A 15,846-nucleotide genomic window follows, 5' to 3' on the forward strand; every position below is an offset into this window, starting at 1 on the left:
ATTTTATGTAACATTCGTTTAAACCTAACAAATTATTCCACTTCCGATGTGCTGTTATCACTAAGTCTCTTTCTCCCTCCCTCCCTCCCTCCGTCTCTCCCTCTTCCCTCCCTCTCCCCCCTCTCTCTCTCTCTTTCTCGCTCTCTCTCTCTGTCTCTCTTATTGATTTTATATAAATAATCAAATGTTAAATCATGTTAAAGAAAAAAATTAATGTTTTTTAATATAAGAATATTTTTTTCTTTTCATATACAAAAAATTAATTTTTGTGTCAAGAAAGAAATGACTGGAAAAATTATGATATAAGTTTATCGTAGAAGAACAATTTATAATAAGTTAATCTCAAATATAAAATTATGTTAAAGAGGAAAGAAAAATTTGTGTTAGCTCATATTCAGTGGAAGATTTGAAAATAACTGAAGAAACTTGATGGATTTATACATTATCCTGTATTTTTCAAATATTTACTATTAGCGTTATATTTATATATATATATATATATATATGTCATTAATATAGAATACGTTAATGTAGATTTTCAGTACTGGATTTGCCTACATCAGAGATAGTTTGATTATTTTCCATCTGCTCTGCCATCACGTTGTACTGGCTGCCATTCATATACTGCTCTTCCTGATACTGGGAAGGATATTCACTGTATTGATTATGATCCTGCTCCATCATATAAGTTTCCATATTTGGATCATTCGCTGTGTATTCTTCGTTATTTCGAACATCTCCTTGCTGCTGATACATCTCTGTAGTTTCCATTGCATTTAGTGCAAAGTTATTTTGTACAATCTGATTGCTTGATTGGTCATACAAGTTGTCCTGCGATTGATCATTTCTTTTCGGTGCATTTGAATACATTTCTTGCCCTTCGTCCGTCGCTTGTTGACTATTTGTAGTATCGTATCCCTGATGTAGCATTTGTGATGCTTGAGCATCGACCGATAATCCGTTCGTATGCGGCGAGACTACTGAATCCATCGTAGTGTTATAAGGAAAAGCTCCAGTACCATTGTTAGTTTCCATAGCAATTCCTCCTGGAAAATAATCGTTGTTACTCGATATTCAATGTGTTCGCGTGTAAATTAGAAAGTTGCATGTGAATTAAATAAAAATTAATACCTGCGTGACTTACAAGGCTGCCTTGAATTTTACTTGATAGGTGTTCTATGTTGCTTTGTAAGTCGGCCATTTCTTCCCTGTGATAAACGTGTAAATAGAGTTTAACAGATACGGGGTTAAAAGTTAACTATTAGCGGAAAATCAGTGTCACATCGAGAATAATATGTAATTATTATTTGTTAGGACACACGTCGCTATTACTGTGCTGATAGAGATGTTTTGGAGGTGTCGGACTTCTTTTTCGGAATTACTTTTACTTTTAGATCAACCTTAACGGTACGTTTCTTGCTCGAAGGCGAAGCGGTTTGCCCAACCGTTGTCACATCTCTCTCAACGACCCCCTCTGTCAACACAGAATAGCCCCAAATATATACAGTGAAAAGTTGTGCATCCTTATCTACTAATTCGGCATCGTAATAAACGCGCGTATGACAATGGGTGTTAATATGTTATGAATCAAGCTGCGCTTCTTCAAGTCTGACACTAATTAGAGTCAGCTAAACTAAGTAAATGTCTGACAGTCTGAAGCTACGTGCGTTAAATCTTTCATTCGGATTCCGCATGTCGGACTAAGAATATACTTGTGTTTAAGATTGTTAGCTTCCAAACGCTGTGTGAGAGATTGGCATTCGGCAGTCAATCTTGAGACGAGTGTGGCCTGATTATTCAAGGCGTCTTCTAGGCCCGCCACCGTGGCAGCTGCGAAATTTGGTTGCCTGGTCAGCCTGTTGCGATGTTAATTGACTAATCTCAATCTCCGCCTATGCTAGGCATATAGTGTCAGCATGCCGATTTCTCACACATAAAGGTACTATTCTTAAATCATCGTCAACAATAATAAATTTTTCACGGACAATATACCTAACATAGGCATACCTAGGGCGATATCTTACCATGCTTAGTCTCCATATCCATTATCATGGAAGTCAATTCCTTCTCGTTCTCCAATCTAGGCGTAACTTCGCTACGATTTTCTTCAGACCGTACAATTTTACTCATGCTGATCTGAAAATAGAAAGAATTTTATTATACAATACATCATTGTAATTTTTTGTAACACAGTAATTTTTAATTTTTTATTATTATTTAAAAGTACATGACATATATATTGATCGTTTAAAGTGACAGGATATTCACCTCTTTTTCCAAAGATGCTATTTGCTCCAATAATCGTAGATTCTCTCGTCTACAATGTACCAAATCGGCGTCCGCTCTTTCCAGACGCTGCTTGTACGAATTTATTTCCGCCTGCAGTCTATTCTGTTCTTGACGAGCTTGCCTCTCGCTTCGTTCAGCCGCCAGTTTACCGGTTAAAACTTCTTGTTCCGCCGCATCTTTTTCACTTAATGCCTGATTAAGATCGCTCTGCAGGGTGGCTAAACGAAACGAAAATATCTCTTCATGTGTAATTTTGCGCAAATAATTCAATCTTTTAAGGCTTTTAACTTACAAATCTTATTTTGTAACTCTTTCTTCAGGTTGTCGATGGCTGTTTGCTTCTGAGACAACTCTCGTCTCAGTTCGTTTATCTCACGTCTCTGTTTCTCAGACTCCAGTTGTGACTTGTTGGTAGCCTCCCAATGGGTCGCGATATCGGCAGTGAGTTGCTCAATTTGCTGATTGTATCGACGCTCCACTTGCTGCCTTTCCTCGGTTATACGCCTATTTGCTTCTTGAGCCGCTTCTCGTAATTTGTCGTGTTGCCTTTCCAGCTCGTCCTTTAATCTGCGAATCTCCATTTCGCTCTGATTTCTCTCAAACTCGATCTCGTGTCTGTCATCCATGGTTCGCTTCGCTCTCTGCGTCGCCTCGGTTTCTTTGTCTCTCGCGACCGACAACATTTTCTGCAATTCCTCTAGCTTCATTTCAGCTTCATACTTGGCGCGTAAAGCCTTATCCAATTCGGCCTTCAATTCAGCGTTGCTCTCATTTGAACCGCTTTCGGACAAACGTTTCAAGTTTGCTTGGTTCTCCTCCTGCGTCTTTCGTAACTCCAGTTTGGCCTGAGTTAATTGCGCCTCCAACTCGCTAATTCTCGACTCGAATATTATACTAGGTCCTTCCAAGGCTTTCTCTCGTTTGGGTTCTAATACGTTATCAACGATATGATCGTCTGCGTCCTGCTTGTGACACTCGTGATTCGTCCCGCAGTGATCTTTATGATCCTGTAGAACGCATTTTGGCAATGCAATTTGATTTCTGCTACGCAATGTCTCGTTCTCAGCTACAACCTGTGAAGAATAATTGACGAGATAAAATTATATTGCGCGCTCTTTTGCTCCAGCGTTACTTCAATCGCGTTAAAAATTATACCTCGCGAACTTTGCTCAATAAATTGATCAGTTCATCTCTACAATATTGAGACTCTCGTTCTAATTGTTCGATGTAATCTTCTTGCCGTTCAATGAAGGTCGTTAATTCCGGAGGAATGGATTGAAGATCGGCTCTTGACAATGCTATATTGCTGTACGCCTTCGATGATCGAATAGTTTTCGAGAGAGGAGGAAAGGTATTTAAAGCTGCGCTTCTGGAGAGATCCTTTCTCCGAAAATTATCGCTAATCATACTCTGGTCATCTGTGTCCTCTCCAGATTCGCTAATTCGCGGATTACTTTTATATATGCTCCGAACACTTCGTTGTTTTCTATATAATAATTTTTATATCATATATGTATAAAATAAGTGAAAAATAACTAAAAATAAAACACAATTTTGTCATTTCCTGAATTTTGTTTCATGAAAATTGTTATGTTTATACACGAATTTTATTATCTCTTTTTTTTTAATCTCTTTTTTTTCTATTTACGACATTAATAATAAGTGAATAATTAACTATTTGCAAATTTTGATTTTTTTGTCAACTCACGTTCCGGACATTCCAGTCGGAGCGTAAGATTCAGCTAATAGATACTTTAATTTTGAGATAGCTTCCCTATATGCCAGCTCCATATAATCCGCCGGTTTCCTCTTGCTTAGATCTAATTTTGAAGTTCCATTTGTTTTTCTGCAAAATAATAGTTTCTTTTTCGGACAGTTAACTAAATCAATATCACTAAATATAACGCGCATACAGCTCACACGCCTATATAAATCGTTAATAATATCCTAGCAGTTAATCGCTAAAGTTAAATAAAATATTGCCATCAACTGCATTCTTATTAAATTTGTATTGCTCTGCTAGTAGAATCTGCCAATATAATCTAACAGTATTAAAAATCAAGCAATATTTGTCTGAAATTGAAATAAAATAATATATTTTATTTCAATTTTAACAAAATGGCAGATTCTACTTGGTTTCAGCAAAATTATTGTTATATTTTTATAATAAATTTTATAATTCTATCAATCTTCTGCAATCGAGAAATAAATATAAAAAATGTATTAAATATAAAAGATATATACATGTCATTTGGCGAATAATATAAATATCTTAAACAAAAATAAAAAATTTTGAAAATTAAAAAAATATTAAAACATTTTTCTTTTTAGATATTTATTTCTATTATAACATATATAATTAATACTGTAATATTATAATATTATATTGTATATTATATTATAATATTACAGTATTGTAATATTATAATATAATAATATTTATCATGTAAAATGATCTTGTTCTTGATATATAAAACAAATAAATTCAACTTCACCTGTTTTTCAAGCGCTTCATCCGTGCGACGCACGCCGGATCCGTGTAGCTACTTATACCGGGTAACGTTTTCAATTTGGCAGTGATTCTCGGAGAAAATTTCGGACGCGTTACACTCGGGTTGCCGATAGTCGCGATACTCGTCACGCTATCAGCTAATGCGCGATGACAGTCGCGACAACCGTAAGCGCTGTTCGTCGCCAGCATTCTGCGAACGCGTTCTACCGCGACTCTTTATCAAGCGACTCTTCGCTTCACCCTCTAAGAACGCATACCGGTCGCCCAGTCGGCCAATCGATGATACGCTTCTCCCAACCGGGAGAAGTCGACGAAGAAAATCGAACGGCGCCTCAACATTGTAACTGGAGGAGCCTGGTGGCGGATCGCGTGCGATGGTACCATCCAATTCTTATAGGGGCGGAGGGGACAAGCGGCCATCGTGCCGCCACCGTACCACCACCGACATGTACGCGTTCCGTGACTTATTAACCCGAAGCATACCTCGATGATAAGGCATACCTTCGGTAATGACGAGACGAGACGAGAGGGTAGGTGAATGCTGGTGCTATCGCGCCCTGACATTTTTCATGTTCCACTGAAGAATTCCTATGGAAACAGAATGATCAACAATGCGCAATGACTATGCTTGTGGGAACAAAGTTTTCATTAAGAAACTTAGAGAAGAATAATTTCCATCAAAAGAAAGATAATTATTAAGAATTGCTCAAATTAAACTAGAACCGGCAATTTTTTCGTAATCCTTTTATTGCCGCACTTTGTACCAAAATTGAAAAATTTATAACAGTTGTTTGATTAAATTACTTTCGGTATACAACTTTGTTTTTTTCTAGTTTTTAATTTACAATTTGTTCCTTCTGCAGGATTAAATGTTTCATTAAAAATTAACAAAAGAAATTATGCAGTAAATTATGTCATGTTATAAATTATAAAAAAATCAATTTGTTGTATATAAATTGAAAATGTTTAAAAACATTTTTAAAAGTACAAGTCAAAGTTTAAAAAATTAGAATAGAAATTAGAATAGAAAATTAAAATAGAATGAGAATTGGGATCAATCGGGATCGAAATCAAAATCCATCGACTATCAATACATACAATTAATAAAATATTATTATATATATAATTCTTTTATCTTAAATTTTCAAAAATTATTTTTATCTTTATACATGGAAAATAGACTGCTATTTTCAATGCAACAGATACTCATCGCATAGGTATCGTCAAACCGAAAACAATAAAACACAAAAGAACATTTCCAATTGCATAGAAATTATGAATATAAAATATTCTTGTATAATATTTTTTGATAATTTCTAATTTAATATTTTTATTTTTCTAAATTTAAATTTAGAAAAATAAATTTATATTATTTATTCATAATAATAAATAATATATTATTTATATTATTAATTGAAAATAGCAATGCTAAAATATGTCATAGATTCAACATTTTAGTTGATATAATCAACCTGCTAATCAAATATATTTGATAACTATTCATATTGAAAAATTAAGAAATTATCTCTATTAATTGTTTTGATTTCTTTCTGATTTTTATAAATCTTTCTGATTATTATAATCTTTTTTTTCTCAGCTTGTGTAATTTAAATATTTTAGAAGATCAAAAATAGGAAAAAAAATAGGAAAATAGGAAAATAGGATATTTAAAATATATTTTAAATAATTCTATTGAAAATGTTAATAAAAAAAAGATATTTAAATGTTGAAATAAAAAAAAATATTAATATCCATATTTTTCAATCTGTGTGTTTAAATTATATGCAAGCTGAAAAACATATGTCAATATTTTTTTAATTTTACGATTTTTGATGGAGTATCTTCCCAAAAGTACCTCCCCAAAAAAATGTGTCGATATGTTAATATATATGTATAAACTGTAGGTCTCCATATTTCTATGCATTACAGGTGTGTGTGTGTGTGTGTGTGTGTGTGTGTGTGTGTGTGTGTGTGTGTGTGTATATGTATGTGCGCGCACCACAGGTATATGAAGAGAGAGGAAAAACAGGCCTAAGTTTATATATGGAAAAAGGAGGCATCTTCTATATAAAAAGAGGAAGATTTTTGGTGGATATGTAATAATTAATAATTGTTTTTTTTTTATTGCGAAGTTTGTCTTTATATTGTTATTATTGTTCTTGTATTTTATTAATTAAATAGTAATAAATAGAATTTCTTCGCAAACTTCCACATTTGTGCAACATATGCAAAATATGGACATATGTAAATGGCATATATTTATCTTCAAAGTACAATATGTGCATTAAATCTAGAAGATCTAGTATATGTATCTAGTATATATATACTAGTATGTGTGCACGCGTGTGTGTGTATGATGAGTATTAATATATTCAAAGTTATAATTAAAATAAGTATGAATTAAAAATCTAAAATGTTTAATCAAAATCATTTACAATAATCTCATGATATATAATAAATTCGTTAGAACAAAAAATAAACTACAATAATATCAATCAATAATATCAAATATATTAAATTGTAGTAATATCAACGATAATATAATTTTATATAATAATTTCAGATCTCAAGTAAAAAAGATAGCAATTTGTTTAATATATATCACATATCATGGCCTACATAACATATACCGCTTATTTTTTCTTAATATCGATATTTTTTCATCTATTTTTATGATAAATATTTACAAGTTATATTGTATCATACATTAATGTACATTAGCTTGAGATTGATTCGAAGAGGAATTTCCATCAATTGCAGTTGGGGTTTCTATAAAACCTTCATCATCATCATTGCGGAATGTATCAAATACTAAAACAAGTTATTTGCATAATTAAACATTGATTTAAAATTATCATATTAAAATATTTCAAACATACCCATAGTACGAGAAAACGGTTTGATATATAAAATCATTAATAAACCAAATGCTGCGGATATGCCACAGACATATGTAAGGATGTCTTTATAATAATAACCGGCATAACCGGATGAAAAATGTCTGAAAAGTACAATTTGATAAGTTTCTTCTAATTTATATTCTTTTCAAATAAGAGAGAATTTTCAAATAAGATTGAATTTGTTGATTGAATGTTTTAAATATATATTAAATACTAACTTTATTAAATATTGAATCAGCATAACTACCAAACCATTGCTGAGTTTATCAGTAAAACTCATAATTCCATAGGCAAAAGCACCACTCTCAGTATTTTTTCCTATTAGATCTGAAGTAACACCAAGACTAGTCACTAACATTATTGCACCAGCAGAACCTAAAACATTGCAAATTAGCAAAACATTTTTAAATTTTATAAATTTATGAGATTATACAGTTTATAAAACACTGTACAATATTAAAAAAAAATTATTTACCTAATAACATAGCTACAGCGTAAATCTGATATTTGGTATATATATTACCATTACCAAATTGTATCCATATACAAGCGCATATGGCAAACAAAGCACCGATAGAATACGCAACTTTTCGACCCCATTTCGTATTAAGTTTCTCTATGATCAAAGACGTTAAAAAACTACTTAAATACATTGTCAATGGTATATAAGCCAGAGACGTTGCAGGCATATTCAATGACTCATGTAAATATAAAGGCATATAAATTTGACACAGATTAATAAATAATCGCGTAAGCATGTAGACGCATGCTACTTGATACAATCTGGCATCTCTTAATAATACTGATGCTGTTCTGGTATTTCTATGTAAAAAGCTACCTAAAAAAATATAAAATTTATTACATACACATACATATACACACACACATATATATATATTACATACATATTCAATTGTTTTGTTACCATTAGTATTGCCATTAGGACTTTCTTTAACGATAACATGGAATATAATGGATGCCACTAATCCAATTATTACTCCAATTAAAACAACTTTCTGAAATTTATGAATATCACCAGGCCCAATTTGAGCATCATATTTATCACTTGTTACATGTAATACACCCCACATAATACAGTAAACAAGAACATTGGAGAAAACAGTAAACGAGAATCTGTTTAAGATTATGACAAGTTTAGTGATTTTGTTTATATATGTATATTATTTTCATTAAATAAATATCACCTATTTTTTTTCAATGACAATTACCTTATAGCTATAAGTTCAGTCCTTTCGTGCTCAGCAGGTGTAAGCTCTGGGACTAAGGCCAAGTGCGATATTTGTACTGCTGCCCAACCAAATTGAAAAATCACTACAAAAGCAGCGTAATAAACTAATTGTGCATATTGATGTGCACTTTCGCAGCCTATACATTGCGAAAATATAAACGGGAATCCCAATAATACACAAATAGTGCCTGCAAAATAAATATTTATTGCAGTATTGCGAAAGAAAGAAGTATAAATAAGCAAACTCATCGAAAACAGATTCTACAAAATGTTTGTTGCAAGTCTTGTTGACAAAATTAAGATATGACAGAATCTGCCAATAAAATATTAAAGCAGACTAACTATAATCTAGCAGGGAGAATTTACCACTTTGCAATTAAATATATAGTTCAAATAATTACAAAGTAATACATTCTATTCAATTTCTACTAATCTACTGTCAAACCAGCTCCTGCTGGTTTGACAGTAGATTAGTAGAAATCTGCTAGCAAAATATGAACTTAATGCAGATACACAATCAATCTATTATCAATATTCTATTTGCATCTGCTAATAAACTATTAGTATTTTATCAGCAGTTTGATAACATATCACTAGTATTTTGCACATTGAATAAATAACTAGATTTAAGTGCATTTAAGTGGACAAGATAAAATTAAAAATAATACCTAATAAGTGCCAGGTCTTTCTTCTGCCATATCTGCATAACCAGAAATCATCATTTCTATCGGATTGGAAACCGACGAACGGAGTTACCAAGGCATCCGCCACCTGACCGATGAGTAATACAACGCCGGCCAGAGTCGGATCAAATCCTAGCACGAGATGAAAAAAAACCAGCAGATATGTGAACCACATGGAAGCGCATATGTCATTCAATACATGGCCCGTGCCATAGGCTAACTTCAAATAAACAGGCAATTTCCTTATTATCTCCGCATAATCGTCCGTCGAACTCGCACCAGGTTCCATCGTGACAGATCGTTACTGAGCATAAATAGCAGGGCTCTATCTCTTTCTCTCGGGAAGCACGACTTATCTTAATTATGAAAGGGCATTGTTACAGCGTCATCGATGAGTCAAGCCTTACCGTGCATCCGTAATCCGGCTAACCGAGATAAAAAACGTTACGACACGACAAGTTATCGCGTTACGTTTTTTTTTTTTTTGCGATATTACGGTGTTACACGAGCTTTTATCGGCTCATTTTCCTTTTACTGAAGTCAATGGTATTCAGATGGAATTCAAGATCGAAGAAACAGACAACTTAACCTGTCAATTGCCGTCTCGCGAGCGTCACGTTATGTCACTGTATACCTGCTTATGACCTCATTATTTTGACGAGCACGAGCAATCATGTGACTCATTTTCACATGCCTATACATCTTTATCATTATAAACGAACGATAATGTAATCGGAGAATTTTGTCTGCGCTCTTTAGATTTACATTTCTATCGTACTTTTCAGAACACAAGGTTATGCTCTTTTCAGCTATGCTAAAATTTCATCATCATCAAATCATTTCATAAAATTTCATATGAAGCAAGAAAGAGAGAGGGAAGAATCGATCCAGTAAACACCCACTAGCAATAATATTATAATTTCTCATTCAACAACATAATTATTATACAACATTGATGTAATTTCCCATTCAACAAATGTAAATGCAATATAACACATATGTTATTTTTTTTCTAAAGCAAAAATTTTAAAAAAGAAATTTTAATTAATATACACACAGTATAGATCCCAATTTATGTAACTGAAAGAATAAATACTATCATAATAATATTATCATAATAATTTATTAAATCATATTAACAATATATGTAACAATATAAGCAGAATATAAGTAATTTAAACTTGACTGTAGTATACAACTATAACCCATAAATAAAATAAATTTTAATATTGCAATGAAATTATTTTTACGAATTACATAATTTTCTTACATCTATTTTGTTGTTTCAGCTATACTGATATATAATATTATACACTGACTTATGGAAATATGATATACACATATGTGGCAGAAAATACATCTTCCCTTTTGTGCTTATAAAAAACACTTGGGAACTCAGATATTTCATTTAGGGATGCGTTCCATTTAACACAATGCTCACAATCATCGTTTGCTCCTATTTAACATTTAATGAACAATAAAAATGAAATGAATCTGAAAGCATTATGAGCATTAAGTTGAATGCACCTTAAGTTATATATCATACTTTTGAAGAACAACTCGATTGTAGGATAAATTGTATATATAAGTGATCATACTGTATATATAACAATTTTATTGGTTACAGTTTTAAAATAAAAATTTCAAACTCGGATGTTCTCTAGATATACATTATTACAAATGCTCATTAGCATTGTTGTAACATCTGTTAGTTATTTGCTTATACACTTAGAGATGATCTAGAATTGAGATAAAACTGATGACCTGAGAACAGGAAAGTGAGGACATAGATGCATGCAGCAATCCAGCAGTTGTATGCATTCTGTGTATAACCTCGATCCACGACATCATAGAATTGTTCTACTGTAGTGAAATTGCCTTCTAATGGAATGTCCTCCACCAATGCTACACTTCGGATGTAGAAGAATATTCCCATAAAAAGCTGAGGATAAAAAAGTAAATAAAATGCTAGCAATTTACTAATAGACTTCAGCAAAATATCAAGACTGATTGTCATCGTTAGCATTTCTATTAAGTTTTATCAACAATTTCTATTATATTTTATCAACAAAATCTGTCAACATAATCTAATGGCTAGAAATGAAATAGAAAATATGCCATTTTTTAATCATTTAAATAATTAAAAATGGCAGATTCTACCTAACTTCCTCCATTTTTTTACCAAATTTTGTTACATTCGTGACATTCTGCCAACGATAATAGACATTTTGTAAAATCTGACTACCTAATAAATTCGAAGTTAATAACGTAATCTTTAATCTATAAATGATTTTTCTTTATATATGTAAATATATTTATAAAAGCACTCTCGCTCACCAGTTGGAATATGCCCCAAACTGACAACACTAGACCGCACAAGGCGTACTTAGGCCCGCAGATCTTCATCCTAACTGATGAAATTGTCTGTACAAAATGATGTCCGTCGCTTTGTATGAGTTTTCAAAAATCAGTTGCCAACTGCAAAAATCGATCCCAAATGCCGTATTTGCGTATCACTTTCGGCCGATCGTCCGCCTCGTGATAACCCACAGTGTGAAGGTTTGTAATCATGTGACGTTCAGCAATCTCGATAGCTCGCCTATGCCTGAGAACGATATCGATAGTTCGTATCACATTTACTTTTTTGTACTGTCGATTTATTGTTTTTGGGGACATGGAAATAATTGGAAGAGTATTTTGATATTTGTAAGAAATAACAAAATGTAAACCTTTGATTGCTGATAAAATTAAATATTAGAATAATGTATTATTAAATTCATTTGTAAAATACTAATGCTTCCTAAATAAATATGCATATTTTTGACTCTATAATAATATCAAAAAATCTTCATCTATACTGCCATAAAATTTTTTTCTACATTTATTATTTATATCACCAGCACACATCAGAATAGAATTTTATCGGCAGTGTCAAAAATGACATTTTCCAGCAAGGGATACAGAAAGACACAGTTTAACACAGTGAATCATTTCATCCTTGTTTAACATTAACAAACAACAAGGATAAAATGATTCACTGTGTTACACTGTGTCAACTGTATCTCTTGTTGGAAAACGCCTAATATTACTTAATTCCAATATGCTAAAATCGAACTTTGGGGCGCTAGTGTACAGCGGTTTCGACGGCCCAGGATGGCCGCTCTCAGATCTCTCTCTGTATATATGTTGGATGTGATTCATGTTTCCTGCTGTTGTCAACCCTGATTCATAGGATCATGGTCGACCGACTGGGTTAGTTCGCGCTTCGTTTATCGGCATTTAATTAATTTCGCGTATCTCACGCAAAGGGTGAGACCGTCAGGCACCGTGAACGACTTGGAGGCACCGCGTGTTTCGTCGATCGCGAACGAACGGACGCGGATGACGCGCGGCCGTCTCATTTTTCTCGCATATTCGCGCGCGGGGGCTAACGGTCCATGGGCTATCAGTTCGTGGGCTGTGTACTTTTTGACAGCTCCGAGCGATAATCGCGGCCTGTTTATCTGCTCGCTCCTTCCTTCGCTCTCTTTTCCTCCCGTTACACTTCCGCATCTCAAAACGACACGCGATGTCACGCGAGAAAAAGAGATAGAGAAGAAATAGGGGTGTGAAAAGCTTAGCTGAACGAATCACGAGCTTTGACGTGCCTCGGTGTCTCGAACGTTCTCGCTTGCAAACGTGGGTGTGTTGCGACATACGGACAATCGTTGTTAATCTTTTCTTGCCCCTCCTTGGGGTTTGATCTGTTGTAGTAAACAGCGAGGCCAATGCCAGGCGTATTGCGATGGTTGAAAACTGCTTCGGCGGTTCGGGTCAGGTAAGAAAGATCCATCCGGGTGAAATTGTGCATGAATTTTTTAAATATTTATCTCAAATATTAACTTGTTTATGAATGATTTCTCTGCTTCCTGCAGCCACTCGCGGTACCTGGTCGAGTCCTGGTGGGTGAAGGTGTCCTGACGAAAATGTGTAGGAAAAAGCCTAAGCCGAGACAGTTCTTTTTGTTCAATGATATATTGGTCTATGGGAACATTGTAATTAACAAGAAAAAGGTATGTATGTGCATGAAAAATAGCATTTATTTTTTTGCAGACAAAATAGAAAAAAATTCTGTATATAAGCAACATGTAAAATGATGATTTATTTATAGTACAACAAGCAGCATATAATACCATTAGAGGAGGTAAAATTAGAGTCTCTAGCAGATGAAGGTCGTAAGTATATTTTATTATTTTGTACAATTGTACATATATTAAAACCTCTACTATTGTTTGTATTATATATGGAATATTTTAAAAATGTCTTTAGAAAAATTTGAAAACTCATGCTAAAATATATATTATATTATTTTATTTTAATTTTTAAATTTTACTATCAAATTATAGAAAAACTCAGTAGGAATCCTTATCAAAAAATAAATTAAGGTTTTGAGATTTATTTTTTCATGAAAGGTTTTATCTTTGAAAGAAATAAGGATGTACTTTTTTACTGTAAATAGAGTTTCATTTATTTCATACAGCACAGGGGTCAATAATCAAATGAGGCGATATATATATATATATATATATATATATATATATATATATATATATATAGTTAGATAGATAGGAAATATTAGTATAGTATTGGATCGTTATTTATAGAATATCGTAATGGATGGCTCATTAAGACAGTAACAAAGTCGTTTGCTGTTTATGCTGCTACTCCAACAGAAAAGCAAGAATGGATGGCACATATCACAAAGTGTATCGAAGATTTGTTAAGAAAGAGTAAGTAAAAACTAATTTGTTATAAATATTCATATTTTCCATGATAAAACTATTAAATTTTGCACATATACAATTAATTCTTCTTTATCTTATCTTTTGTTTTTCTTTTCTATTTTCTTTAGGTGGCAAAAAACCTGTCGAGATTCATGCAGCAGTTTGGGTACCAGATAATGAAGCTACGATTTGCATGCACTGCAATAAAACACAATTCACAGTATTAAACAGACGGGTAATGACATTTTTCATAATTTAATTAATTTCAAGTAATTGAAAAAAAAATTAAAACAACTTGATCTTCATTCCAGCATCACTGTAGGCAATGCGGAGCGGTAGTCTGTGGTCCTTGCAGTAATAAAAAATTATTACTGCCAGGACAAGGAAATGGGAAAGCCGTCAGAGTTTGTCTACAGTGTTATGATGCAGCTAGTAAAATCAAAGCTATACCTACGACTGCTGTGGATAGCTTAAATAATAAAGACCCGCAACGTAATTCCGCTGATAGTTCGGGAGGAGACAGTTCTGGAGACGACGATGATGGAAATAAAGAAGAGAATCACGATGAGGTATTTGATTTATTTCCAATAAATCCAATGCTATTTATCTAAAAGTTCATTAAAAAATACATTAATCTAGTCTTTTATTTATTTTATTACTCTTTATTTTATTAAGTATAATGAAAGAATTTTTCTTTTCTTACAGCCTAAATTCTATTCCACCCTTGGCCGATGAAAATAATCATATATCATACCGAACAATACGAAAGAGAAATACAATTCTACAACAAAAAAATATTTTTAAAAGTCAATATTGAATTATATTATCAACAATAGGAAATTAGGATTTTTTATAGAAATGTCTTTTGAAAAATATTTCTAGACGATATCGAAAAATTGAAAAAAAGAGATAAACATGATGTGAAATTACGCCAAAATTTTTAAAACATTAGATACATGTATCTAATTTACATTTTGCAATTTTTATTAATAAAAATATTGCATTTTATTAACATAAAATAAAAAATTATTGAATATGTACAGATGACTGAAAGAACAAAAAAAGTACCAATTTTTTTTCTAAAATACTAGAAATGCGCAATTAGTTGATAAAAATATGTAATTGGTTAATACAATTACATCAATATATATAAGTTATTGATAATCATTAATTAGATACCTTTTTCAAATTTTTATTGATGTATGTATATGAAGAGTATATGCCACGTTGTGCCTTTTTACATTATTGATCAATATCGAATATTTAAATGTAAACGACATAACATTTAATATAACGTAAAGAATTCGTTTTCGGAATACAAAGTTTAACTTTTAATCCATACATTTCTACTTATTATTGCAAATACAAATAAATAGAATACATAGCACTCCGGACGTAATACTTGTGAATAAAATGTTGTATTATTATAAATTTAAGAATTAAGCATTTG

The 15,846-nt window shown here is 32.4% G+C and overlaps 4 protein-coding genes and 1 long non-coding RNA gene across 9 annotated transcripts; 1 reads left to right on the forward strand and 4 right to left on the reverse strand.

The window, feature by feature from the left end:
* Positions 1-430: 430 nt before the first annotated feature.
* On the reverse strand, positions 431-6,067 carry LOC105426248 (serologically defined colon cancer antigen 8 homolog). Of its 2 annotated transcripts, none has more exons than XM_011637389.3 (9): positions 4,785-6,067; positions 3,998-4,135; positions 3,445-3,775; positions 2,582-3,362; positions 2,269-2,507; positions 2,025-2,136; positions 1,713-1,830; positions 1,132-1,208; positions 431-1,046 (listed from the first exon to the last, which is right to left on the reverse strand). In XM_011637389.3, the coding sequence occupies exons 1-9, from the start codon at positions 4,988-4,990 to the stop codon at positions 526-528; spliced, it is 2,523 nt and encodes an 840-aa protein (XP_011635691.2). In that variant the 5' UTR covers positions 4,991-6,067; the 3' UTR covers positions 431-525. The 2 variants fall into 2 exon arrangements, with proteins under 2 accessions (XP_011635691.2, XP_088940012.1); XM_089083886.1 differs by having other exon boundaries at positions 5,303-6,066.
* Positions 6,068-6,911: 844 nt separating this feature from the next.
* On the reverse strand, positions 6,912-10,597 carry LOC105426251 (major facilitator superfamily domain-containing protein 12). Its single transcript, XM_011637393.3, has 8 exons — positions 10,041-10,597; positions 9,619-9,937; positions 8,931-9,138; positions 8,627-8,835; positions 8,177-8,539; positions 7,920-8,076; positions 7,681-7,802; positions 6,912-7,612 (listed from the first exon to the last, which is right to left on the reverse strand). The coding sequence occupies exons 2-8, from the start codon at positions 9,920-9,922 to the stop codon at positions 7,509-7,511; spliced, it is 1,467 nt and encodes a 488-aa protein (XP_011635695.2). The 5' UTR covers positions 9,923-9,937; positions 10,041-10,597; the 3' UTR covers positions 6,912-7,508.
* Positions 10,598-10,737: 140 nt separating this feature from the next.
* On the reverse strand, positions 10,738-12,194 carry RNASEK (Ribonuclease kappa). The gene is made up of 2 exons (XM_011637391.2): positions 11,971-12,194; positions 10,738-11,575 (listed from the first exon to the last, which is right to left on the reverse strand). The coding sequence occupies exons 1-2, from the start codon at positions 12,037-12,039 to the stop codon at positions 11,354-11,356; spliced, it is 291 nt and encodes a 96-aa protein (XP_011635693.1). The 5' UTR covers positions 12,040-12,194; the 3' UTR covers positions 10,738-11,353.
* On the reverse strand, positions 12,094-12,847 carry LOC148934752 (uncharacterized). 2 transcript variants are annotated; one of them, XR_016141017.1, is made up of 2 exons: positions 12,749-12,847; positions 12,094-12,238 (listed from the first exon to the last, which is right to left on the reverse strand). It is a non-coding gene; the product is annotated as an uncharacterized LOC148934752 (long non-coding RNA). The 2 variants fall into 2 exon arrangements; XR_016141018.1 differs by lacking the exon at positions 12,749-12,847 and adding an exon at positions 12,531-12,592.
* On the forward strand, positions 12,768-15,835 carry rush (pleckstrin homology and FYVE domain containing family member rush hour). 3 transcript variants are annotated; one of them, XM_025218056.2, is made up of 8 exons: positions 12,768-12,885; positions 13,386-13,450; positions 13,548-13,685; positions 13,784-13,847; positions 14,277-14,402; positions 14,525-14,631; positions 14,708-14,965; positions 15,102-15,835. In XM_025218056.2, the coding sequence occupies exons 1-8, from the start codon at positions 12,870-12,872 to the stop codon at positions 15,129-15,131; spliced, it is 804 nt and encodes a 267-aa protein (XP_025073841.2). In that variant the 5' UTR covers positions 12,768-12,869; the 3' UTR covers positions 15,132-15,835. The 3 variants fall into 3 exon arrangements, with proteins under 3 accessions (XP_025073841.2, XP_088939773.1, XP_088939774.1); XM_089083647.1 differs by having other exon boundaries at positions 14,346-14,402; XM_089083648.1 differs by lacking the exon at positions 12,768-12,885 and adding an exon at positions 12,893-12,942.
* The last annotated feature ends 11 nt before the right edge of the window (positions 15,836-15,846 follow it).

The sequence above is a fragment of the Pogonomyrmex barbatus genome, unplaced genomic scaffold, assembly GCF_055798465.1.
Source record: "Pogonomyrmex barbatus isolate J1 unplaced genomic scaffold, ASM5579846v1 scaffold8, whole genome shotgun sequence".
Taxonomy (NCBI): domain Eukaryota; kingdom Metazoa; phylum Arthropoda; class Insecta; order Hymenoptera; family Formicidae; genus Pogonomyrmex; species Pogonomyrmex barbatus.

Bases quoted from the DNA above. Each gene is read 5' to 3' on its own strand.
- RNASEK (XM_011637391.2), bottom strand. From the start codon at position 12,039: ATGAAGATCTGCGGGCCTAAGTACGCCTTGTGCGGTCTAGTGTTGTCA. The intron at 11,576-11,970 runs GTGAGCGAGAGT...TTTTATCCTCAG, and splicing joins TTTGGGGCATATTCCAACTG to CTTTTTATGGGAATATTCTT.
- rush (XM_025218056.2), top strand. The intron at 13,686-13,783 runs GTATGTATGTGC...ATTTATTTATAG, and splicing joins TTGTAATTAACAAGAAAAAG to TACAACAAGCAGCATATAAT. The intron at 13,848-14,276 runs GTAAGTATATTT...CGTTATTTATAG, and splicing joins GTCTCTAGCAGATGAAGGTC to AATATCGTAATGGATGGCTC.
- LOC105426248 (XM_011637389.3), bottom strand. From the start codon at position 4,990: ATGCTGGCGACGAACAGCGCTTACGGTTGTCGCGACTGTCATCGCGCA. The intron at 1,831-2,024 runs GTAAGATATCGC...CAAATTTCGCAG, and splicing joins GGATATGGAGACTAAGCATG to CTGCCACGGTGGCGGGCCTA. The intron at 1,209-1,712 runs GTATATTCTTAG...CGTTTATCACAG, and splicing joins GCTAACAATCTTAAACACAA to GGAAGAAATGGCCGACTTAC.
- LOC105426251 (XM_011637393.3), bottom strand. From the start codon at position 9,922: ATGGAACCTGGTGCGAGTTCGACGGACGATTATGCGGAGATAATAAGG. The intron at 8,836-8,930 runs GTAATTGTCATT...AATCTTAAACAG, and splicing joins ACTGAACTTATAGCTATAAG to ATTCTCGTTTACTGTTTTCT. The intron at 7,613-7,680 runs GTATGTTTGAAA...AACTTGTTTTAG, and splicing joins ACCGTTTTCTCGTACTATGG to TATTTGATACATTCCGCAAT.